The sequence below is a fragment of the Crotalus tigris genome, unplaced genomic scaffold (assembly GCF_016545835.1).
Source record: "Crotalus tigris isolate CLP2741 ecotype Arizona unplaced genomic scaffold, ASM1654583v1 scf7180000024339.11422700, whole genome shotgun sequence".
NCBI classification, from domain to species: Eukaryota; Metazoa; Chordata; class Lepidosauria; order Squamata; family Viperidae; genus Crotalus; species Crotalus tigris.
Window position 1 is genome coordinate 5,564,198 of NW_024100509.1, and position 25,947 is coordinate 5,590,144.

General features: G+C 38.0%; 1 protein-coding gene across 9 annotated transcripts in view; it reads right to left on the reverse strand.

Annotated features, from left to right (window-relative positions):
* Positions 1–2,579: 2,579 nt before the first annotated feature.
* RELL2 (RELT like 2) overlaps positions 2,580–25,947 on the reverse strand; it is a 48,913-nt gene continuing 25,545 nt past the window's right edge. For 5 of the 9 annotated variants that reach the window (XM_039326171.1, XM_039326176.1, XM_039326175.1 and 2 more), the window contains 4 exons: positions 24,749–24,940; positions 10,649–11,194; positions 5,515–5,527; positions 2,580–3,836 (listed from right to left, as the gene is read on the reverse strand). In XM_039326171.1, the coding sequence (XP_039182105.1) occupies positions 3,762–3,836; positions 5,515–5,527; positions 10,649–11,194; positions 24,749–24,940 (826 nt within the window). In that variant the 3' untranslated portion in view covers positions 2,580–3,761. Of the gene's footprint in view, positions 3,837–5,514; positions 5,528–9,800; positions 11,195–24,748; positions 24,941–25,947 lie in introns of all 9 variants that reach the window. The other 4 variants (XR_005554632.1, XR_005554631.1, XM_039326172.1 and 1 more) reach the window with 4 other exon arrangements.

Consider the following 25,947-nt stretch of genomic DNA (forward strand, 5'->3'; position numbering starts at 1 on the left):
TTTCCAGTTTTTTTTTTCCGATAATAATCCTGGTCACTAGAAGCAAAAATTAATTTCTTCTATTGTCTATTTTACATTTTTTTTCTTTTTATGACCCTGTAATCTCTTTATTCAGAGTGGAGTCAGGGGGACTGAATGGAGTTGAGCGTTTACTGGACGGAGGCCTTTGCTGATGCCTACAGAATTTGCAGCAGATATTTTCTCTTTGCGCCCTACTGAACTCTCAACTTTCCAAGTGAGAGTCTTCCTCTCTAGGTCACCATGGCGCTCTTTCTCCTATTTTACATGATTTGACAAAACTGGACAATAAAGCTGTGTTAGCATTAATTGCCCAAGATAGTAGTGGAATGTTTTTCCCTTTTTTAAAAAAAAATTTCAATCAAAATGAACAAGTTAATGGCCATTGCTAACAGATAAGAATATGTATTAATTTAATTAGCTTTTCCAACAAATTTAGAAAAATGTTTGCTTAGTATTTTGAAGGTTATAGTATAGCCTATGACTAATTCTTGATAAATTTCCAAAATCAGTTTAAAAGCTACATCATGCACAGTTCAAAGCTGATTCATCAAGTTCAAATCCCAAGTCATTTTCTCACATTTTAAAGGATTTAAAGAGAATCTGTTGCATTCAATGTAAGAATTAAGAGTAATACAAATTGTTTTTGATTTTAAATGACATGGATATGTACTATTTTTACAACACTGCTCATGTTTTCTAAGTGGGGCAAACTCATGAGCTGAAGAAGAAAGGATTGAACGTATCTCATTTAAAATAGTTGGAATTTCAACAATACCATTCAGCAAAATACAATCAGCAGAAGCCAATAGCCAAAGCTTACCCTATAAAGTCTGCTATTGCCTCATTCCTTGAACAGTTTGTATTTATCTTGTGGACAAAATATTGAAAGTACATATTTTTTTGGCCCTTGGAGAAGCTTCCTTTAAATGTTCTGCCAAGACTTTCCATGACTTTTCAGTTGAAGGTGCCTTTCCCCATTTTTCTTCCTGAGCACAATGACATTTTTTCTTCATTTTTCAGAAAAGTGGAATATATATATATATATATATATATATATATATATATATATATATATATGTTCTTATAAGTTTCATGAACAAATATAATATTTATATATAATTATAGTGTAATAGTTTCATTTTTCACTTTCTTTTTTTGCATAAGAATATTCAATTTTTGTTTTTGGTATAGTTATACAGCAAGTGTATATTATATTTATATATCTAATCCTAGCTAAAATTGTTGAGATATAGAAAAAAAACTTTTGTAACTTTGCTTGTGTAAATCAATAAAATGCTTCTTTAAAATGTTTTCTTCAGAAATAAAGATTTGTAAAATTATTTTTATAATTATGTGAACAACCTTTATCAAATTGCCTTCAGAACAGCTGAGTAACACTAGAAAAAGCTATAGGTGGCCTAAAACTGTCTCATGTGCTTTGAATGTGCTTTGGCAATTGCCCTTGCCAAAATGGTCTAAATAAGAAAATTGTGTCCAAAAGCAGTTAAGCATGACCACCAGTCTATTGAAGAGATGGAAGCCTCATTTCAGCTCTAAAAAGTATAACTACTCTACTAAATGAGAGGCCTTGCTTGTTTATTGATTGATTGATTTACTTATTTATTTATGTTTCTAATTTATCCAATTCACTCAGATTCCAGATTTTTTTTTTAAAAAAGTGCTATTCTTTCTGTAAATAGTTGTCATTCTTGAAAAAGACCAATAGGCTCACAGTTCTAAGATGATGAATTTATTAAATTAAGAAGATATCATTTCAGAGAAAAAATTCCCTTGTGGACTGAAGAATTGCTATTTCTTAAGATGACTTCAAGACGCATCTTTTGATTCATCTCTAGTCTCTAGCCAAGGTGTTTAATTTTATATTAAGCTGAGCTGACCCTAAAGTATTTCTCTAAACACAAGCTTTGCTGTATGCATAATCTGTGATGCTTCAGTGGTGGTGACTCAGGTAATAATGCTGTCAGGGGTTGCTTCTGCTCAACTCCTATTGACCACTTTCCACCACATTGTGCACTCCCATATTGTTCAGCCCTATACAAAATTGTGCCTTCTCAATTGCTAAATGATTCATTCAGAAAATATGCTATTTATGGACTACATACATGAATCTTGAGAAAGGCAAATTCTTCTCTTCCGAACAAGCAACTTTGAATTGTTGTCCTAGACTGGCAGAAGCAGTGGATAGTTACTGTTAGTACTGGCTGAATCAGAAGCAACACATCCACCCACCTGTCAACAGCCCTCATCATCTGTTTTTAAACTGAACTTGCAAGGTAATGAGAAAATCTGCATTGGGCTCAGGAGCTTCCCAAGATGGCAGAAGAGTCTCTGTAGATTAAATTCCAACAGAATAAATTTAATAGATCTAGCCATCTGTCCATTTTTTCCTATTCTTATTCTTTTACTGCTTTCTTCAGAGTAGTAGTTCCTGTGTTCTATCGTTGAAAAGCAACAGATGTTGAGCCACTATATTTTTTTCATATTTACTGCATTTAAACACATTAGTATTATTTGATTTCACACACACAAAAATGAAGTAGGATTTGTTATGGCTTTTTAATTAACATTTACAGAAGAGCATGATACGAAAGTTTTAAAGGATTTAGTTGATCCCAACATTCAGATTCAAGTCTCTATTTCTAGAAAGAAAAACCTATCCAGAATTTTCATGTGAACCTATAAGTTTTTTTTTTTACTGAGCAAAAGTATCTGTCATGTGTACATGTCCACACCTTTTGCAATTAACACTACAATGAAAAAGCTCAAAGCAAGTTGCTGCTTGACTATGTTATGGGAGTTATAGATTTGTGAAAACAAGAAGAGTATACTGTACTTAGAATACTGTTTTCCTACCATTAGGTAGGGAAATGCCTTTTTCTTTATTGCATTCCTAGAAAAAGTGCTTTTCCCCTGGGCTGAGACAGATCTGCACTCAATAAAGAAAATGCAGTTCCTAAATAGCAAGATTTGTTCAATGCTTGGCAACTCCATTGCTCCTGGGTATACAGCACTTACAAGTCAAATACCACTTTAATAAAGACCTCAGAGTCACTGTATTTCAAAGTTAAAATGGGCACAGGTATGCACACAACTCTAAATAATTTAGCTGTTTATCTGAGTCACTACACAAGCGAAGGACCCAGAACTTTTTTCCCTATTCATTCCCTACATGGCTGAGTTCTCTTGGGATCTGGAGGATGTGGTTTGCCCTCTGAAAGAAACAAGACCATGGTGATTCAGAAGTATGCCAGCCAGAGCTGCTAGGGAAACATTTGTGTGGGAGATGAATGCCAACAACTGCTATGAGCTAGAATAATTTGTTAGTTACTTTCTATTGTTAATCATTGAAGCTTTAGTCTACGAGACTGGGTTTGTTGCAAGTACCACATACTGAACTTCAGTATGGTGAAGAGTAGAATTCTTATCAGGAAAGGCATGCTTATACATCCTGTTCTCTTAAAAGACACATATTAGTCAAAGATTGACTTTAGCAAAGTTTTCAAGAGTACGGAGAGGCTTGGATTTCCACTAATGATTGGGTTTTTTTTACAACATGCTCCTGTCCGTGATTATTGTTCTGCTTTTGCACAGAGAATGTAATGGGAATATGGAACTTGCCAGCCTTACTGATGACAATAGTATGTCCTTTTGATGGTCTGACCATGCCAAGTAGAGAATAGCTTTTCCAGCCAGGACTAGTCTACTTTAATGTAGCAACTTCATCCCTGCAAGCCCGAAGTCCATTCCATGTGGCTCTCTCTCCTTAGCAACCCTGACCGTGCAGTTGGTAGGACCTGAAAGAACAAAGATGGTATCAAAAATGCCATTTTATTGGAGTCCCATTGCAAATTCATTCCCAGCAGGATTAAGTACTATTCTGGGGTTTCTACAAGCCTGATGCTATAGTTTTACCTGCTTGGTTTACTTGAACACTAATGCCCTTGTCCTACACATGCCAGGGTTTTTGTCGCTTATATAAACAGAAATTAAAAATTGGTCTCATAATCAGTTAAAAATAATTTATTCTGTTTTCATAGAATAATTAAAATGATGGTTAAGATAAGCCCTCACAGAGGATTATTTTGATCTTTATTGAAATTGGCCTATTCCCAGCACAGTGAACAGAATAAAGGGGAACATTTGCAGATTTCCAAGCTCAGCTTTCATTATGAGGTTCTAGTCTTAACTTCCTTTAATTATTACTATCATTCTTTAATCTATTTTAGCATATCTCTCTTTCCTAGGAATTAGCCAAATCTTCTAGTTCCAATCATAGGCAAAACTTATATTAATCAACATCTATGTAAGTGCATAGTTAAAATAGCTTCAGTATGCAATTATTCTGTAAGACTGCTTAGGGCAGGGTCTGCAACCTCTAGGCCAGGACCGGGCTGCAGAAGCATCAGACAAGCGCATGCACGCAGCTCCACTTGTACAAATTGTGGGTGAGTACTGTGTGCATGCAGTTCTCATTTGCGCGAGCGATGGGCAAGCACACGCATGCACACAGCTCCATTTGTGCAAGCAGCAGGTGGGCTGCTTGCACATGCACCCCGCTCACGCAGAACCATCCTCTCCTCCCCTCCCCCACGCTGGTCTGCAAAGCCAGAAAGATTGGGGACATCCATTCTTCAGAAGAGGTATTTCATTATGTGTGGGAGTGTGTGGGAGTATGTACAAGGCACCTCTCTTCAATGATAACAGCAACTGTCTCTTTGACCAGGCTTATGCAATTCCTTTGTAAATGGATTGTTCTAAATGCCAACAACCACAAAATAATGCAAGTATTTAATAGTGTAAAAGTATTACACTATTTTTCAAGTTCATGAACCTGTGTCTGATGAAGAGGGACACTAGTTCAATTTAAAATTTTGCAGAGTGCACACTTGCTTCTTTAATAAATTAAACTGCTCATTGTATGCTCAATCTACAGTGGCAATGTCAGCTTTGTTTTCTAGAATTTCAATCTAAAGAGTAATTGCTCAGAGCAAATCAACATCCTGCAGAAGTCTTTTCTGCCATTTGGGATCTGCTAAGACCTTTATACTTCTTTGACAATTTATCCAGTGTTAAATAACAAAGGCATATCATTTTATAAAAAAATTCTTCCATGTTATAATTCAGGGCAAATTTTAAACCCTTCATCCAGATGTGTTCCCATTGTTCAAGCATTATATTATACCCAAAATTCTTTGCCCACTGAATCATGTTTTGTTTCACATATTCTTTCTTCAAATTCAATTTCAATAACAGTTTATAAACCTTGGCAACTGCATGTTCATCATTTCCACACAATATGATTTCAAATTCATTTTTGCAAGGTCAGACCCTTTTTGTCTAGTTTAAATCTTTCAATTTTATATATGTAAATTTATGACATCCTTCTGACTCCAACTTTTTTTTAGATTTAAGAGTACATTCACTTTGAATGAAAATTATTATTTAGTCATATATCTACCAGTCTGGGCTCACCATTGTTTCTTTTCTGAAAAAAAAAAAAAAAGCTTTCTGAGATGACATATAAAGATGTACCTTCACTGAGAATCTTATTTTATATTTATTCTAAACCCTTAGGACGGCACATCTAACAAAATTATTCTTCAATAGTCAGCATTCCTCTTAACCTTGTCATGCCATATGTAGGCATGCCATCCAAATCTTAGCTCATAGTCCTTGAGTAATCTCTTGCTTTAGAGAGTCACCCACTCTTTCATCTACACTAAGCAGCAAGCATCAAAGTACAAATCCAGTAGACCTAAACCTCCTCTTTCTTTGGGATCTTGCAATCATTTTCATCTAATTCTTGGAGTTTTGTCCCTTGCCATATGAATTTAGAAATATTCTTTTGCCATTGTTTAAATGAGGTGTTGGCTGTCAATATTAGCAAAGCCTAAAATAAAAATAACTTCTTTGATAAAATATTCATCTTAATTACAGAGATTCTACCAATTGGGATAATTGCAAATTATCTTAATTCATTTTTTATTGTCATTCCATATAAGTACAAAATTCTTTTGAAAGAGTTTGGAATTTGTATTTGTCAGTGTAACCCCAAGATATTTATATTTTTTCATCACCTTAAAAGCTAACTTTCTAATCAATATTTCATAATTTTGAAAAGGCATATTCTTAACAAGCATTTTATTTATTCTGAAGCCTGCTAAAATTCCAAAGTCATTTAGCTTCTTCATCAAGTGTTCTATACCAGTTTGGGGTCTTGTAGGAATATAACTAAATCATCAGCAAAAGCTCTCAATTTATAAACTTCTTTCTTGATTTTTATGCCCATTATCTTCTCATCTTCTCTAATATATGTTGGAAATGTAAATGTAAGGAAAGAAGATTTTACTATCTTTGATGGACTTCTGACAAGGCAAAGAAATATTGGAGTAAGATTCATAGTTTAATACAGAAGATTTTATATTAAACTAGACGACAAAATTCTTTGGTTTAATTTGTACATTTGTTTTAATGTATAAATTAAACCAGAGAATTTTGTCCCAAGTTTCATGGATAAAGAACTTGAAAAAAATGGAATTTTGTTCTTATACATGTTGACAGGAGCGAGAATGCTTTATGCATAAAAAAACATGATAGCAGTATTCCAATATTTGAATGGCTGCCATAAAGATAAGGGATCAACCTATTCTCCAAAGCACCTGAAAGAAGGATAAGAAGTAATGGATGGAAACCAATCAAAGAGAAAACCAACCTAGAAATAGGGAGAAATTTCCTGACAGTGAGAACAATCAATCAGTGGAACTGCTTGCTTCAGAAGTTGTAGGTGCTCCATCGCTAGAGGTTTTTATGAAGAGACTGGACAATCATTTGTCTGGCATGGTAAAGGGCCTCCAATGTCCCTTCCAACTTGTTATGCTGTTATTATAAACAGTTGAGGCTGTAATGTTATTACGCTCATTCTACTGTACTGCATTGAAATGAGTTGGAAGTTAATATGGGTTTTTTTCCTTTATCCTAAACTTCTCTCTTTCCCGCTTTCCCTTTATTTTCATTTTATACGCGCTGGACAAAATTATAATCCAGGTTTAGCAGATTTACATTAGTGAAGAATTCCTCAAAAGATCTGTTTTTTTGTTTATACCTCTTTTGTGATGCTTACTTCTCTCAAATGCCACATTCAGATACTCAAGTTTTTTTACAGGACAATCACATAATTTTTCTGTTTTTGAGTAAGTTGTATGCCACTAAATACGTATATTACCAAAAGCAAAAATATTGCTTTCCCTTCATGTTCCTTGGCTGCATAACTTTATTTAGATAAGGGAATAGAAAGGGAACTCATCAAATTTGCAGACAACATGAAGCTGGGGAGAACTGTCAACGCTTTACAAGATAGACTTAAGATCTAGAAAAAAATATTGACAGACTTGAACACTGGGCCCTATTAAACAAAATGCACTTCAGTGGTAAGAAAAGTAAGAAAAATCAAGTGAATGGGTAGAATAGGTAGTACATGGCTAAATAACAATATCTATAAGAGGGATCTAGGTATCCTAGTGGGCAACCACTTAGGTATGAGCCAGTAGTGTACTGCAACTGCCAAAAAAAAAAAACAATGAAGTCCTAGGCTGCTTCAATACAGGGACAGTACAAGATCACAGTTTTACTGCTTTATACTGTACTAGTGAGGCCACACTTAGAATACTGCACCCAGTTCTGGTCACCACAACACAAAAAAGATGTTGGCACTCGAGAAAGAATGCATAGAAGACCAACAAAAATCATTAGGGGGCTGAAAGCTAAATCTTATGATGAACATTTGCAGGAACTAGGTATGTGTAGTTTAATGAAGAGAAGGACTAGGGATAATATGATAGCGGTCTTGAGGGGCTACAGAGAAAAGGGGTCAACCTATTTTCCAAAGCACCTGAGGGCAGAACAAGAAGGATGGAAAATTATCAAAGAGAGGTTCCAACCTAGAATTAAGGAGAAATTTCCTGACAGTAAAATTTGACAGCCATTTGTCCGGCATGGTATAGGGTCTCCTGTTTGGGGAGGAGGTTGGACTAGAAGACTTCCAAGGTCCTTTCCAACTCTCTATTCCATATAACAAAAGAAACTTATTTTTGTTATTTTTGACATTTGCTGCAAATCTTAGTAGATTCTGAACCTTAGCTTTCCTGACTCCGTTTTTGCAGATATTGGATATTTGCTGGTATTCTGCTTTGGTTATGTGTCCCTTTTTCCATTTTTTATACTTGTCCACTTTTCTTTCAGTTTGTCAGAGAAATCACTGTGCATGCAGGTTTGAACACTGGGCCCTTGTTTTTATTTCTCTGTGGTATTGTGTTTGATTAGGTTTTTATGAACTCATTTTTCAGATTCCCATGCATCTTGTTTTTCCTTCCACCCTTGGAATCTCTCTAATCTCTCTCAATTTGTTGAAGTCTAAAATCTAGTGACTTGGTTCAATTACCTCTGCCTGCATTATGCTGAATTTTAATATGACATGGACATTCATCCCCAGGGTTTCTACAACTTTCATCCTATCGTTTCATTACTATTGGTAAGAATTAAATCCAATATAGTTGACCCTCTAGTTCTCTTACCTACCTTTTGGGTGACAAAGGAGTCAACTAGAACCTGTTTGATCTCCCACTTGGCTGCAGTTTGTCTCCCAGTTGATGTCAGGGTAGTTAAAGTCCTCCATTACTACAGAGGTGTGTTTCTGCATACCTTAACTAACTGATTAGCAAACAGTTCATCAATTTCCTCTGCTTGGCTGGGTGGCTTGCATATACAATTATGTTGTTTATTTTTCCTCTAATGCAAGGCTTTTCAACCAGTGGTATGGGGACCACCTGTGGTACATTGGCACCTGGCAGGTGGTACGCAATCATCCTAGAAAATGATAGTGGAGGAGGGGAATGAGCTGAAGCGGTGGCAGCACCACAAAGCCTGAGCGAGAGATGGCTGGAGCTGCAGGGCTGTCAGGGCTCAGCAGAAGCGCCAGGATCAGCGCCAGGCTCCAGCTGGAGCTCAGCGCTGATCCTGGAGCTTCTGCTGAGCCCAGAAGAAGGGCCGATCAGCTGGAATGTTGCAGCAACTCCAGGGTCTTGTGATTTACATTCAGATGCTTGGCAACTGATTCATATTTATGACGGTCACAGTGTCCCAGGGTCATGTGAAGTGACCAAAACCTGCTGCAACCACCCACAGACGGGGGGAATAAAAACCAAACACCCACCCCACTCCCGCTGCCAATCCTCAACAGAAATGCTTACAACAATGAAAACCTCGGACAGGAGGAAGAGCACCGCCGGGCGGGCAGGCAGGTGTCTTGCTCGGCTTGGGGGGCACTTTTTTCAGTGCCATTATAACTTCGTCACTAAGCGAACTGTTGTAAGTTGAGGACTACCTGTACTTCATCACTTTTTTCCTTTTTTTTTTTGGTCATCAAGTTTTTGACACCTTGCTAGGCGACTGGTGGTACTCAGATATTGCCATATCCTAAAAGTGATACAATGGGTGAAAAGGTTGAAAAGCCCTGCTCTAATGCATTTGAGAAGGCTTCTCTCCTTGGTGCTGTGTATTTCAGTAGAGGAGTAGTGATTTCTTATGGACAATGCAATTCCCCCTCCTCTTTTGTTTATTTTTTTTAACAATTTATATCTTTCTGGCAGTACTTTTGAATCATGGATTCCATCCCACCAAGTTTTGAGTCCTTCTTTGAGGGAGATGGGCAGTTCAGAAATGTGAAATATAAATAGGTTTCAATAATGGCAACAATATCATACCTGGATTTCAGGTACACTCTGTTTGTTCCCCATACTTTGAGGAATAATGTATAGGCATCTGAGTCCTTTATACCTTAAGGAGACCTGACCTTGTATTTGCTTCCTATTTCTCCTGTTTTGTACCTGAGTTCCTCTTCCTTCTTGCCACTCCTTTCCTTCTTGTTTGATTGGTTATTGTGGGGTTTATGTTTCCTGAAGATTTGTCTCCCTCCCCTTCCAGTTTTAGTTTAAAGCCCTTGGATAAGCTAAGCCAACTGTTTCCCAAACACATTATTCCCAGTTCTTGTGGATTGTAGTCCATCCCCTGCCAGAAGGCCTTTTTGTAGGTATTGTAAAACATGGTCCCCAAATCCAAAGTTCTCTCTGTGGTACCCTCCTTTGAGCCAACAGTTGACCTTCCATCAGATAAGAATATCATCTGTGCTCTTTTTCTCTTTCCTGCCTACAGTAGTCTCTTCATATTGCTTTCAGGATCTTTTTCGTATTATTCGTCCCAAGAGAGCATCAGCTACAAGTCAACAAGAGAGTAGCATACCAAGAAACTATTCAGTAGTCACTGAAATTTGTGTATTTGAAGTTCCACAATTCTTAAAAAGGTATACTTATTTGGCATTTCAATTTCCCTAAAGATGTTGCCCTCATTTCACCATTTTCACAAAGGAATTTGTGCTACACAGTCCCAGCTTTTTCAATGGCCACAGCACACTGTATAAGTTTAGAACTGTTGTGTGAATCAATGTTTGATTCATATTTTTCTAACGGCTTTATGTACTGAAAGAACAAAAATGCAGATTGTGAATTTCTAGATGTACATAGGAGAAAACAAAAAGGAAATTAGAAGTAACTACCTGATGTTTTGTGCCACTTGCTCTACTGGGCACATTTCGAGTTTGGATCCTATTGAAAGAACTTGTCCTTGTTTGTTGTCTGATACTTCATAAGCTGCTCTCTGATGGCCCATCTGTTCAGCTTTTTTATCCTCCTCTAGCTCTTCTGATGAAAGGTCTTTGTGTCCTAAAGTGGAGTTAGTTTCAGTTACATAACTAATGGCAGAGTTTATTGCTTCTTGTGAAGAACTTTGTGCCTTGGGGTGTCCTCCCTTTGTTTCATTTATGACTATATTTGTATTGGCTGTTAAATTTAAATAAGTCTCTGATCGAGTTAAACCATCTGCAGTAGTCTCCTTTGGTGGGCTTTCAGAAGCTGACTGAGATAAAAATTTTTCCTGTACTCCATCTGTATGAACAATTCCATTTCGTGACCCAATCCACTGAAGTTTCTTATTGCTATAAGTCTCCTGGTCTGTATCAGCTACATCCAGCTTGTTCTCATGAAAAGATTCCTCCTGAGATTCATGGGAAGTGGGGGTTTTTTCAATATGGGTGACATGAAATCTAGGACAAAGAAAAGACAGATCACTCAGCATCAGCAAATTACTCAGATAAAAACTACATCATTTTGATTGCCAGATAAGCTGAAGATCAGATTTTAAGATCCAAAGGCAGAATCTAAGTCTCAAAACATGATGGGTTTTGTTAATCCCCTCCTTTTTGCTGAACTTGCAGAAAAAGAAATTACATTCTTTCCCATGTGTTTTTAGACTGATTTATTCTGACTATGTGTTTTGAGTCAGAAATGATTTTAATGATTTTACAACAGCTGGGGACTTGGGCAGAAGTCAGAGGATAGCCCTTGTGTGGAAATTTACCTAATTCCTATCTATCCCTTCTATTTACTTCTTAGCTTGTTCTCTAAATTTCCAAGGAATTAGCCAATTGGAACACGGAAATCTGAACATCTGAATATTGTTGCTGCATTGGTATGCTAAATATTGCTACTGATTCTTCTTCATTCCCATTTGTCTGTCTACACTAATTTTCAAAAGCACCTTCTCAAGTATCTGCTCAATTCATGTATTATCTTTTATTTCAAACCTTGACATTTTATTAATACAGTTCTATCCAAATTGCATTCAATTCCATCACTGAAAAAATTTAGTTGAAGGAGTGACTAATGCAGTAACTGTGGGGAAATGATCATGTAATCCCAGAGTTCTTAATTTTCAGCAGCTCAATGAAGTTAATGCTAACAAGGAAACAGTTAACACTATTCAGTTTCTCTGTTGGTTCAGTTTTCTCTAACCAAAAAAGTAGGCACTTTACCAGGAAACTGTAAAGGGCAAGTTAAAAGAACAAAATCTATTAAACTCTAGCTTAATGGAAACATATATATACTTGTTTACTTTAAATCAACTTAAATCATTAGAAAGTGATAAACTGAATTTTGGGGTGATAGATGAACTAGCTGAAGTACAAATCTTTTTATGTATTATCTCCTACCTGGCTGAAAGAGAGCAAATGTTATACCCATCTTTTCACCCTAAAGAGAATAAAAAGGAAGACCAAACAAGCTGCAGGCTGATAAATCTTATGCTAAAATTTAGCAGAGGAGATTAAAAATAGAAACCATCATAGATTTGTCAATAATAAATCTTGCTAGCCTAATCTTGCCTCTTGAATAGATTTTGAGAATGCTGTAGACATATTGACGTCAGCAAATCATCTGACAAGAACTCAATGACATATCATTCAGGATGGATGGCAAGATAATTAAAATATATGCATAGCTTTCTCAAAAAGCATAAAGAGTGTTTATCAGTGGTTCCTCATCACATTGGAGAGAGATACTGTGTGAGGTTCCACAAAGGTAGGGTTTTGGTCCTCTTTTTTTCAGTATGCTTATGAATGAATTTGAAGAATAGGGGCTACTATCCTACCAAATTTGTAGATTACCCAATATTGGATGAGATAGATATCCCAGGATACAGAAATAAAATTCTGTATGATATCAATATATTAGAAGAATGAGTGAAAATGAAATAATGAAATGGAACAGAACTGAGTTCTTTACTTAGAATACAAAAATTATATATTAGAGAAAAGTATACCTTGTTAAATTATAACTTAAATATAACCAACGAGATGTGGCTGCAAAAAAAGTAAATACAATCCATCAAGAGAACTATAATTTTCAAATCATGGAAAATAATTGTTTCAGAATAACAAAATAATAGAATAACAGAATTGGAAGGGACCTTGGAGGGCTTCTGGTCCAACCCTATACCATTTCTCACAGGTGGTTGTCCAGTGTCTTCTTAAAAGCCTTCACTAATGGAGCACCCACAACTTCTGAAGTTAAGCTGTTCCATTAATTGACTGTTCTCACTGTCAGGAAATTTCTCCTTAGTTTTGGATTGAATCTCTCCTTGATTAGTTTCCATCCAGTGTTTGTTGTCTTGCCTTCACACGCTCTGGAAAACAGGTTAGCCCCCTCTTCTTTGTTTCAGCCTCTCAAATATTGGAACATTGCTATCATGGCACCCCCAGTCCTTCGTTTCATTAAACCAACCATCCCCAATTCCTGAAACCGGTCTTCATGTTTTAGCCTCCAAGCCTCTAATCATTTTTGTTGCTCTTTGTTCCTTTAATAAAAAGCTTTGTTTCTTTTTATTCTATTTTACTTAGACCTCATTTCAAGTACATGTAGTCCTCAACCTATGACCACAATTGAGCCCAAAATTTCTGTTGCTAGGTGAGACATTTGTTAAGTGAATTTTGCCCATTTTATGACTTTTCTTGCCCCAGTTTTTAAGTGAATCACTGCTGTTGTTAAGTTAGTAATACAGTTGTTAAGTGAATCTGGCTTCTCTACTGACTTTGCTTGCAGAAGGTCACAGAAGGGGTTGGGGTTCACATGACCCCGGGACACTGCAACTGTCATAAATATGAGTCATTTGCCAAGCATCTGAATTTTGATCACATGACCATGGGGAGGCTGCAAAGGTTATAACTGCAAAATGGTCATGTCACTTTTTTCAGTGCTGTTGTAACTTCAAATGGTCACTAAATGAACGTAAGTAGAGGACTATCTGTACTATGTACAGTTCTGGACAAACTTTAAAAAGGGTTTACAGAATATCTTCAAAGAATGTCAATAATGATATGATCTACAAATTAAATTGTATGAGGGGAAACTGAATATTAGAAAAAAAAAACGTCCTAACAGTAATACCAAGAAGCGAGCATGGGTTTCTTAAAAATAATCATGCCAAATGAACCTTACTGCTTTCTTTGATAAAGTGCCTAAATTAGTGGAGCAGGGAAATGATGTGGATACACTTTACTTGGACTTCAGCAACACATTTGATAAAGTAGACCACAGTCTACTTCTTGGTAAGATAGAACAATGTGGGATAAATAGTACCACCACCAAATGGATTTGCTATTGGCTGACCAACCATATTCAGTGGGTAGTCCTCAATAGAATTACGTGTACATGGAGGGAAGCATGCTGTGGAGTACCTCAGGGTTCTGTACTGGGGCCACTGCTCTTCAACATCTTTACAAATGATCTGGATGAGGAAAGAGAAGGAGAACTCATCAAACTTGCAGACAACACCAAGCTGGGAGGAATAGAAGATAGACTCAGGATGCAGAAGGTTCTTGACAGAGTTGAATCCTAACCAACAAGATGCAATTCAGTGATGAGAAAAGTAAGGTCCTGCAGTTAGGCAGGAAAAATCAGAAACACAGGTATAGAATAGGTGTACTTGGCTCAACAATAATAACTCTGAGAGGGATCTTGGTGACTACCATTTAGGTATGAGCCAGCAGTGTGCTGCAGCTTCCAAAAAAGCCAGTGCAATCAAGATCATGAGAAGCGATAGTACCACTTTTGTACTATTTACTAGTGAGACCTCACTTGGAATATTGCATCCAGTTCTGGTCACCATGATACAAAATAGATGCTCAGACTCCAGAAAGTGCAGAGAAGAGTAACAAAGATTATAAGGAATCTGGACACTATATCATAAGATGAATGGTTAAGGGAATTAAGTATGTCCAATCTGGAATTAAGGAGAAGCTTCCTGACAGTGAGAGGCATTAACCAATGGAACAGCTTGTCTCCTAAAATTGTGAGTGCACCATTGAGGGAAGTCTTCAAGAAAAGATTGGACAGTCATTTATCTGAAATGGAAAAAGGTCTCCTGCCTTGGGCTGGAGGTTGGAATAGAAGACTTCTGAGGTCCCTTCCAGACCTATGGGTCTACAATAGTTGTTTGACAGCAAAGCTATTACCCAAAGGGATGGTATGGTCTCCTTCACTGGATATGATGAAGTAAAGGCTAGCCTGGGATGTTATAATTTGGGTCTCTGCACAAAGGAAGGGGTTGGACTTGATTGCCTAAGAAGTGACCTCTTCCAATCTATGATTTTGTGATCTATGACCATGTCTTGCCTGGTCACCATTCTTCCCTCTCTTCAATTGATCTCTGTACTTTTCCTTTAAGAATTCTTTGTTTTGTATGATATTGATTCTTCCGTGTAATTTCTAATGGGGGCTCTTTCAGCACGCTGATATATATGCAAGCCTAAATCCTAAATCCTACAATCCTAGAATTACATGAACCCATTAGACCTGCAATCTGATGCCCACCACATGTGTTAAGTTACAGCTCCCAATCTCTACCAGCCATATTATAATCTGACAGATGTGAGGTTGGGCTCCCCAACCCAAATTGTGAAAAATTTTCTAGTTTAATCTACTCCTAATTCAGAAAAACTTGAGCTACTCCAATAGCTAGCTTTTAAAAAAGAAGTATGGCAACATTTACTTATTTCCAAAAACATTTCTAACTGATTTAATTTAGATGTTTTGCTAAATCATCATTATATTTTTGCAGAAAATCACAATCATTTACAAATTTAAAATATTAACATGACTAAGCTTAGCCATGTTAATATTTTGAATCTGTAAATTTGTAAATAATTGTGATTTTCTGCAAAAATAAGTAAATATATAATTACTTAAAAATAAATAAATACCTAAGTGGTGGTCATCAAAGTCCCTTTCAGAGTTGCTACTATTAAGCTAAGTGCATCTATTCTGTCCCTGTGTTTCTGGTTTTTTCTGCCTAAGGGCAAGACCTTACTTTTCTCATCATTGAATTGCATCTTGTTGGATAGGGCTCAAGTCTGTCAAGAACCTTCTGTATCTTGAGTCTGATCATGGGTCACAAAATCATAGATTTGGAAGATGACATCATCATCAAATTTGCATATGACATTAAACTGGCAGGAATAGCTAACATCCCAGAAGGCAAGCTCAGGATCCAAAGAGATCTTGATAGACTTGAACAATGGGCCCTATCCAACAAAATGAAATTTAATGTGGAGAAAAGCAAGGTTTAAGATTAGGCAGAAAAAAACCAAAGGTACACATACAGATTAGGTGAAACCTGGCTCAAAAACAGTAACTGTGAGCAGGACCTTGGAGTCCTAGTGGACAATCACTTAAATATGAGTTAGCAATGTGAGGCAGCACCCAAAAATGCCAATGCAATCCTAGGTTACATTAATAGAGGGAAAGAATCAAGATCATGTGAAGTATCAATACCACGTTACAAAGCTTTAGTACAGCCACACTAGGAATATTGCATCCAATTTTGGTCATCACAATATAAAAAAGATGCTGAGACTCTGGAAAGAGTACAGAGAACAGCAACAAAGATGATTAGGGGTTGGAGGTTAAAATATAAGAAGAATGGTTGCAAGAATTGGGTTTGTCTAATCTAGTAAAAAGAAGGACTAGGGGAGATATGATAGCAGTATTTCAGTATTTAACCTATTTCCCAAAGCACCAGAAGGCAAGACCAGAAACAATGGATGAAAACTAATCAAGGAGAGAAGCAACCTAGAACTAAGAAGAAATTACTTGCCTTCAGAAGTTGTGAGTGGAGGTCTCACTGGAGGCTTTCAAGAAAAGACTGGACAGTCATTTGTCTGAAGTGGTATGGAGTCTTCTACTTGAGCAGGAGGTTGGACTAGATCAGAGGTCACCAACCTTTGTCAGTTGGCGGACCAGAGGTAAAAGGAGGGGAAAGCATTTTACACGCATGCGCACGGGGCCACGAGCATGCACGTGCTGCAAATGGGGTGGGGCTAGTGCCTGCGTGATACTCGCTAGTCCTGCCCCATTCTTGCATGGTGCAGTGCCTTGTTTCTATGCCCTGTGGTGCGCCGGTGGCCATTTTTGCACCTTGCAGCATGGCGGTGGCTCATTTTTATGCCCCGTGGCTAGGCAGCGGTCATTTTTGCATCCTATGGCACGTTGTCTGTTTTTGTGCCTTGCAGTGTGGCAGCGCCCATTTTTGCACCCTGAGGCGTGGCGGTGGTTGTTTTTGTGCCTTGCAACATGGCAGCAGCCCGTTTTTGTGCCCCATGGCATGGTGTCCTGTTTTTGCACCCCGCAGCTGCGGCACTAGCACAAATGAGGGAGTGTGCACAAACACGTGTGTGCACTGGCCAGCCTGTCCCGTGGCCCAGTGGCCAGCAGACCACAGCCCACTACCGGGCCACGGACCACAGGTTGGGGACCCCTGGACTAGATGACTTCCAAGGTCCCTTTCAACTCTGTTATTCTATGTTCTATGTTTCATGTAAATTCTTAGAGCTTTGTTCATAGCAAAATAATATTTTCAATAATACCTTCAGAAGGAAACCAATTTTATTTTCTTTTATTTTAAATATATTTTATTGATTTTTTTAACATAAACACCTTAATATTTGGTCAACAGTGTTGTCTGGGCTTATATTTACAAAATAATCACTAACAATCAGTTTTTATATTCCAAAGTCCATATAATATCTTTGCTTGATTTCCTCTTCTTCCAATAATATTCTCTTTGCCAACCTTGAATTAATACAATTCTTATTAATTCAATAGGTAACAATTTAAATATAATTTTTTTCTGAAATTTCTACCAATAATAATCACATCATCATGCTTCTTTTCTATCTAGTCATCTTGGTTGTCTCGTCATGAATCCTGTTTACAATTCTTATTTAAATTTGTTTTCCCTACAATGTTCAAAACATTCTTGCTGGCTAAAAATTTCTCAAGGTTAATTACATTTACGTATTTAAGTCTATTTTCATATAAATGAAAATAGACACCAAAGAAAAAGAAAAAGAAAGAAAAGGAGAGAGAAGAAAAAAGGAAAAAAAGGAAGAAAAGAATAAGAAAATAATATGCTTAAAATACACATCTCTCTTAAACTAGTATACATTTATTTTCAATTTTTTTCTGTTCTTTTTACCCATAATTAAACCTATATTTAATCTTTAGATGTTCCATTTAATAAATCCAATCATCTAATCTTTTAACTCTATTCAAAACATTTTAGTTATCTATTAAAATTTTCTTAAGATCAATTACATTTAAATATCTAAAACATTTCCTTTATATTAACCATCCCAAGCATTTTTATATTTCCCCATATCAAACAACAAATTAAGAGAAAAAGAAAAAAAGAAAAAATACTATCTTACTTGGAGTATTCATCCCTCTTAAACTAAAATCTTTCTATTTCTTCAACCATATTCAAACAAGTGTTTAATTTTTAAGTATTCCCTCTGGTACGTCCTGTCATCTAATTCCTCAATTCTCACTTTAGCCCTCTTCTTTTGCCAAACATTTTTCCCAATCTATCTATTCCGTTGGATCAAAGAGTCTTTCCATAATCTTGTAGATGTTATTTTATTGTAAATAAAAGAGGCAAATCAAACATCATGTCTTTATATAAAAAATTTGCCCCTTCATATTCATTGAAGATTTCTCTCATCATCTCTTGTCTCCCCATTTCTTGTAATACTCCCAACAGCTCTGCAATCCATCTTGTCAAATCTTTTTTCTTATCCTCAAATTTATTTTGTGGTCTTAGAATTATCTTTTCCACGTCCAGTGTTTCTTGTAAGTTCTTCTTCACTTGAGTCTCCATTTCTAAATTTCTTTCCACTAGTTTATATTCAGTTGTCTGCTTTGCATGATCTCTCTCTCTTTGTTTTCTGATCATTTATTTGTTGTGACGTTAAATTAAAGATACATTCATTTAAGTTTTCAAATTCATTTTTAATTTCCTCATGGTTTGAAATTAGTGTCATTTGTAATTGTTGTAACATAACATACATTTCTTCCTGGGAAGTATTTATTTTTTCTTGGTATGTTCTTTCTGCAAACCTCTAATGCTCCATAATGACCAAAAATCCTTTCTCTGCCAATCGCTTTAAAGTCACAGTTTAAAAAGTATTTATAGTTCAAAAAGGTCAATTTTTCTAAGTTTTATAGTTCTTGCTTTGTAGGTAGTCCACAGTGTTCTCTTTTTTTATTATTACAGCTGTTCTTTGTTCAGTTAAGGCTTTGAAGGTCACAATATCAGAGTTTTTTTCTGGGCTGTATATTTAGGGCAGTATTTTTATCCACCACTAGATGTCAGCACCAGTCCATCTTTCAATTTTCAAAACAAATAAGCCTTTTATCTCCGTCAGTAATCCTTTGCCAGGAAAATCTTAATAAATTCCATAGATTTCACATTTTCCAGGTTTGAACCTTATATTAATTTTATTTCTGTATCTTTATTCCCCATAAATTTAATTCGCCTCTTCCATTTAGAGAGGGATGGAGCAAAAAAAAAAAAACCCTCACTTTCAGAGGATTTTTACTTCTGGGTTTTTTTTTCCAGGAAATCCGTCAGATAGAAGAGAGAGAATCAATATTCTTACCCAGTTCAATCACGCTATTTACGATCACGCTTAATTTAGTGCTTTTTGGCTTCGGCCGCATGTAGCTTGGGCTAAATTCACAAATGACACTAGCCTTTCTTCTGTCAGTTTCTGGAGGGCTTTCCCCAGATGTTCGGATCGACCGCCATCTCCCACGATCGTCGGGGCTTCCCTCCTTCCTTGCCACCTCTCTGGGGTGGCTTTGGGCCCATTTAGGCCCAGAGAAATCAGCTGTAGGGTACGGAGCCCCGCAATCCCTTGGCTGTTGCATAGCTGCGTGAAAATGGAAGCCAGGGAAACCAATATTAGAACATCTGAAGAAGAAACTATTTTGAATGAAATGTCAATTTAAAAGTTATTTTAAATTGCCTTTCATTTTCCCATACTCAGGAAGCTTAGAAATGCTTAAGTTCTCAGGTCAGTTCCTGTTCTTCTCTGTCTTTATGACAATGCTTCATTTTCTCTGAGCCGAACAGTTTTGTGGTTGCCAGTTATTACAGGCTTTCATTTGGCCTAGGGATAATTTAGAACTCTTCCCTATGGTGCCTCAATCAGAATAGAGCTGGAAGGGTCCTGCTCAAGCAGGAGATCCTATACAATTTCAGACAAGTGGCTGTCCAGTGTTTTCTTAAAAATCTCCAGTGATGAAGCACTCCCAGCTTCTAAAGCAGGGGTCCTCATACTTTTTAAACAGAGGGCCAGTTCACTGTCCCTCAAACTGTTGGGGGGGGGTGTAAAATCAAATCAGTGTAAAATCAAATGAAAAAATGAAACAAGAAAAATGAATTGGTTAATTATTTGAACGAGTTTTTAAGTGAAGAAAATATACATTTCCAGTGAATCCACACATGTTTTGTTTGGGAATGCAACTTCTGGTTTTTCCGCAAATAGTTTTTGAGTTGTGGGAAGATGTGGGCAGAAGTTTTCCTCCCTCACTTGTTTAATGAGTATGTCCAATTTTACTTCAAATGAGTTCACATATGAATACATATCACAGATGAGCTTCCCCTTTCCTTGAAGTTGTACAATGAAACTGTTGAGTAGCTGTTACTTCTGTCAGAAAGGCAAGGCCAGTTTCATTCAGCATTTCTTGCAGATCTCATGACCCAAATTAGGTAACATCAGCAATGCCAGAAGAGAGGGGGTTTGTGGAATGAAGGAGGAGAAGAAGGGCGGTTGTGGAGTCCTTGGTGCTCTCTGAGCTTGGTGACTTTCTTGCAGATGTCTCATGACCCAAACTAGGTAATATTATTAGTTCACTTATTATCCCATTTTGGGTCCTGAAACGTCTGCAAGAAAACCACCATCCTCAGAGATCCCTCCAAGAACCCTTCATGTTAACTCTGAGCCAGAAATATTCTCCTTGATTGGCATTCCGTACTTTCATTGCCTCAGCTCCACACAACCCCTCGCAACCCCGAAATAACCTTCCAAGAGCAAATTCTCCTCCTTTTTTCTTGCTCACCGCAGCCACCCCTCACAAATACCTTGCCCTTCGCCCGCTCCCCTCAGACCCATAACTGGCACCCCACTCCAACCCTCACAGGGGTCAAGCCTACTCACTCAGAGCCGTCGCCTTCGCTGCCGCTGGTGGGGCTGGGTCTCTTGGCAATGGTGAGGGCCAGTGGCACCAGTTTCTTCATGGCCAGCATGGCAGCGGCAGAGGCTGGGGCTCGCGTTCTGTAGTGCCTAGTGAGGGACCCACCTCAGAAGAAGCAACAGCAGTAGCAGTGGCATTGTCATTGCCAGGCTTGGCTGCCCTAAGTGAGGCCGAGGCTGCAAGTGAGGCCTAAACCTCTCAGCTCAGCCCTGAGGTAAAAACGTGAAGAAGTGAGAGGAGAGGAAGGGGTGTGGCCAAAGCACAAGCGCGCACTTGGCACGCAAGGGAGAAACTGGAGAAAAAAATCTCCTCCCACCAACTCACCGTCCTGCCATTGGCTGGGGCTCTTGCCGCCATCCACCCACCCTCTCCTTGCGATTGGATAGCTTGCCGAGGTGGTTGAGGTTGGCTGGATAAAAAGTCAGGGTGGGCCGCAGTTTGAGGATCCCTGTTCTAAGGCAAGCTGTTCCACTGGTTAATTGTCCTCACTGTTAGGAAGTTTCAATTCCAGGTTGCTTCTCTCTTTGAGTTTCCATCTACTGTTTCTTGTCTTGCCTTCTGGTACTTTGGAAAATATGTTGACCCCCTCATTTTTGTGGCAGCCCCTCAAATACTGGAATACTGCTATCACGTAACCCCTAGTCCTTCTTTTCTCTAGACTAGCCATACCCATAATGCATACTGCATCCAGTTTTGGTCACCACACTACAAAAAAGATGTTGAGACAGAGAAAAGCAACTAAGTTGATTAAAGACCTAGAGACTAAAATATATGAAGATTGGTTGCAGGAATTGGGCAGAAGACCTTATACCATTTCAGACAAATGGCTGTTCAGTCTTTTCTTGAAAAGCCTCCAGTGATGGGGCTCTCACAACTTCTGAAGGCAAACCATTTCACTGGTTGATTGTTCCCACTGTTAAGAAATTTCTCCTTAACTCTAGGTTGCTTCTCTCCTTGATTAGTTTCCATCCATTGTTTCTGGTCTTGCCTTCTGGTGCTTTGGGAAATAGGTTGACCCCCTCATCTTAAATACTGGAATACTGCTATCATATCTCCTCTAGTCCTTCTTTTTACTAGATTAGACAAACCTAATTCCTGCAACCATTCTTCATATGTTTTAATCTCCAGCCCCTAATCATCTTTGTTGCTCTTCTCTGCACTCTTTTCAGAGTCTCAACATCTTTTTTATATTGTGATGACCAAAATTGGGAGCAATATTCCAAGTGTAGCTGTACTAAGGCTTTGTAAAGTGATATTAATAATTCACATGATCTTGATTCTATCCCTCTATTAACGCATTGCATTGGCTTTTTTGGCTCCTGCAGTACACTGTTGGCTCATATTTAAGTGATTGTCCACTAGGACTCCAAGATCCCTCTCACAATTACTGGCATTGAGCCAAGTTTGACCTAGTCTGTATCTGTTTGTCAACTGTCCCATTGGTTGAGACAGCAGAGGAGACTCCTGGGACATCTTTTACCAAGAGTATAACTTTACTGAAAATTCCATGTAGATACAGAAGTGGAAAAGCCAATTCTAACATTTTCGCACACAAATAGCATAGGAAAACTTTTCCCTTTCCCCTGGTCCTCCCACTCTCCATTGTCTAAACAATCAGTTACACTTGTGTTGGTTTGGGAATGGTCTCTCCATCTTAAAACTTTCCCAGTCGGTGACCTGGGGGAGCTGGATCTGTCTCAGGCTTTACCCTCCCCAATACTCCCCTTGCATTCCAATGCCTTCCCTCCCTCCTCTCGTTGCTGATGTTTGTGTAGTGAGCTGACCATGACACCTGTACAGTTGGTTTTTCTTGCTTAAGTGTAAAACCTTACTTTTATCTACACTGAATTTCATTTTATTAGATAGAGCCAAGTGTTCAAATCTGTCGAGATCCGTTTGGATTTTGAGCCTATCTTCTGGGCTATTGGCTATTCCTGCCAGCTTACTGTCCTCCGAAAATTCTATTCCCTCATCTGGATTGTTTATGAAGATATTGAAGAGTACTGGGCCTAAAACTGAATCTTAGGGTATCCCACTATTTACTTCCCTCCATGTGGATATAATTCTATTGAGGACTACACATTGAGTAGGGAGTTGGACTAGAAGACCTCCAAGATCCTTTCCAACTCTGTTATTTTGTTAAGAGATGAGTTATGGGATGAAATTGTTTATACTTGTCATGATCAGGTGGGAAGTTGCTTTCTTAGAATTTTTTCCTTTCTCTTTTCCCTTGCACCTTTTTCTTTTCTTTTTAGTTTATATTATCATTTACTTTTAATGCCTTTAACAAAATTATTTTTAATAAAACGATTGCAAAGATCCAGGTTTATTTTCACAGTGGCATAGAGCATAGAAATCGAAGTGCCCAGTATCTGAATATGTCTATGAAATCAAAAGTAAAATGTGTATTATATATACTTTTTCTTTGAGATTAAGAATTATGTCCCTTCTCAGATTAATAGCAGCTATAATGTAATTTGAATTCTGATAGTCTTCCTTATTTGCAGTTTTTATATTAATATATCTAAGAGTGAAAGAATATTGATATTCTTTATCCTTGACTTGTCAGAAAACACCAAGAATCGTTCCAATTGTGGAGATTTTTAATATTATCAGTAATAATTAGAAAATTTAGAGAAATTATTTTAAATTTCTTGGGAACTGATATTCAGATTCAGGTTATTAATGTGGTGATGTTTTAGCGTGAAAAAATGCATCAATTTTTTATTTATGTTTACTTGTTACAACTGATAAATGTACTTAATTTCAAATAATAAATACAATGAATATTTTGGTCATGTTGATTTTTTTTGATGTTGATTTTTTGTAAAGGTGGTAAGTGTGACCAATAAAAACATACAAGCAAACAATAAAGTAGATAACTCTATAACTCTATGTTGTGAGGGATGCCATGGCGGATACCACTTAGATGCATCTTTCAACAGTAAAAATGATATATTCACATGCATATAAATGCTATAGAATGCTCTATTTAGGTTGTTGCATTGATTTCTAGACTCCATATCCATGTTTAAGGCTTCTGATTCATTGTAGAACAACTTTTTTTTTAAAAAAAAAAAAACTTCTGGTTTCATATGGACAAAGGATTCCCATGTACATTTGGATAAATTGGAAATGTTCTATGATTTTAAATGTTGCTGCTATGACTTTTTTGATGCCTTCAGGTGATGAATAGAATAGAATGGAATGGGATGGAATGGAATGGAATGGAAATGGACAGAACAGAACAGAATCATAGGACTGGAAGAGTTCTTGGAGGTCTTCTAGTCCAAACCCCTGCCCAAGGCAGGAGAACTTATACCATCCCAGACAAATGGCTATCCAATTTTTTCTTGAAAGTCTCCAGTGATGGAGCACCCACAACCCCTAACTTCCTATCTGTCAGGAAATTTCTCCTTAGCTCCAGATTGGATATCTCTTTAATGAGCTTCCACTCATTGAGTTCCTTTAATTTTCTGACAAGATTTCAGAATTAGTTTGCCATTGTCTCCTTCCTAGGGCTCAAAAAGCGTGACTGGTCCAAGGGCACCCAGCTGACTTTGTGCCTAAGATGGGACTAGAACTCAGTCTCCCAAATTCTAGCCTTAATTACTACATCAATGCCATAGAACCTTAGAACCTGACACTATTACTCTGCTTGTATTTCATTACATACTGTACTTATTGTGAGTTAATCCAAAACTCTTTTATATAAAGCAAACACCTACCTGCCAACTGAAAAGACTGTTGTTTCTCCAGGGTGCATCTTGCTTTTGCTCTCTTTTGACCGGCCCTGATGATGTAAGGGAGGTCTCTTTTTCTTGCTGCAATGAATGCAAGGTGCTTGTGTTGAGCCTAAGTGCACTGTGTGGTGATGAGGAATGCCACCATCTTGGCTGCTACGATGTGGACATAGAGCACTGGAGAAAAGGAAAAACAAAGACCATCAGTCTAGAATAGAATGGAATGGAATGGAATGGAATAGAATAGAATAGAATAGAATAGAATAGAATAGAATAGAATAGAATAGAATAGAATAGAATAGAATAGAATCTGGAAGGGACCTTGAAGGTCTTCTAGTCCAGCCCCATGCTCAAGCAGGAGAACCGTCCTATACCATTTCAGATAAGTGACTGTCCAGTCTCTTCTTAAAATCTCCAGTGATGGAGTGCCCACAATTTCTGGAGGCAAACTGTTTCACTGGTTAATTGTCCACACTTTAGAAAGTTTCTCCTTAATTCCAGGTTGCTTGTCTCTTCGATCAGTTTCCAACCATTGTTTCTCATCCTATTATCTGGACCCTTTTCAATCTGGTTTCAGGCCCGGCTACAGCACTGAGACTGCTTTGGTCGCACTGACCGATGACCTCTGGAGAGCCCGGGATAGGGGTCATTCCTCTATCTTGGTGCTTCTTGACCTCTCAGCGGCTTTCAATACCATCGACCATGGTATCTTCTGCGTCGTCTCGGAGAGGGGGGATGGGCGGCACCGTATTGCGGTGGTTCTCCTCCTACCTCTCTGACAGGTCGCAGTTGGTGTTGGCGGGCGGACAGAGATCGACCCCTAGGCGCCTCGATCATGGGGTGCCCCAGGGCTCGGTCCTGTCCCCCCTCCTTTTTAACATCTACATGAAACTGCTGGGTGAGATCATTCGGCGACACGGGGTGAGGTATCATCAGTACGCGGATGATACCCAATTGTATATCTCCACCCCGTGTCCTTTCAGTGAAGCAGTCGACATGATGTGCCGGTGCCTGGAAGATGTGAGGGTCTGGATGGGGGTGAACAGGCTTAGACTCAACCCTGACAAGACCGAGTGGCTCTGGGTCTTGCCTCCCAAAGGTCAACTGGATGGTCCATCATTAGTCCTGGGGGGGGGCAAATTTACCTCCCTCAGTGCAGGCACGCAACTTGGGTGTCCTCCTGG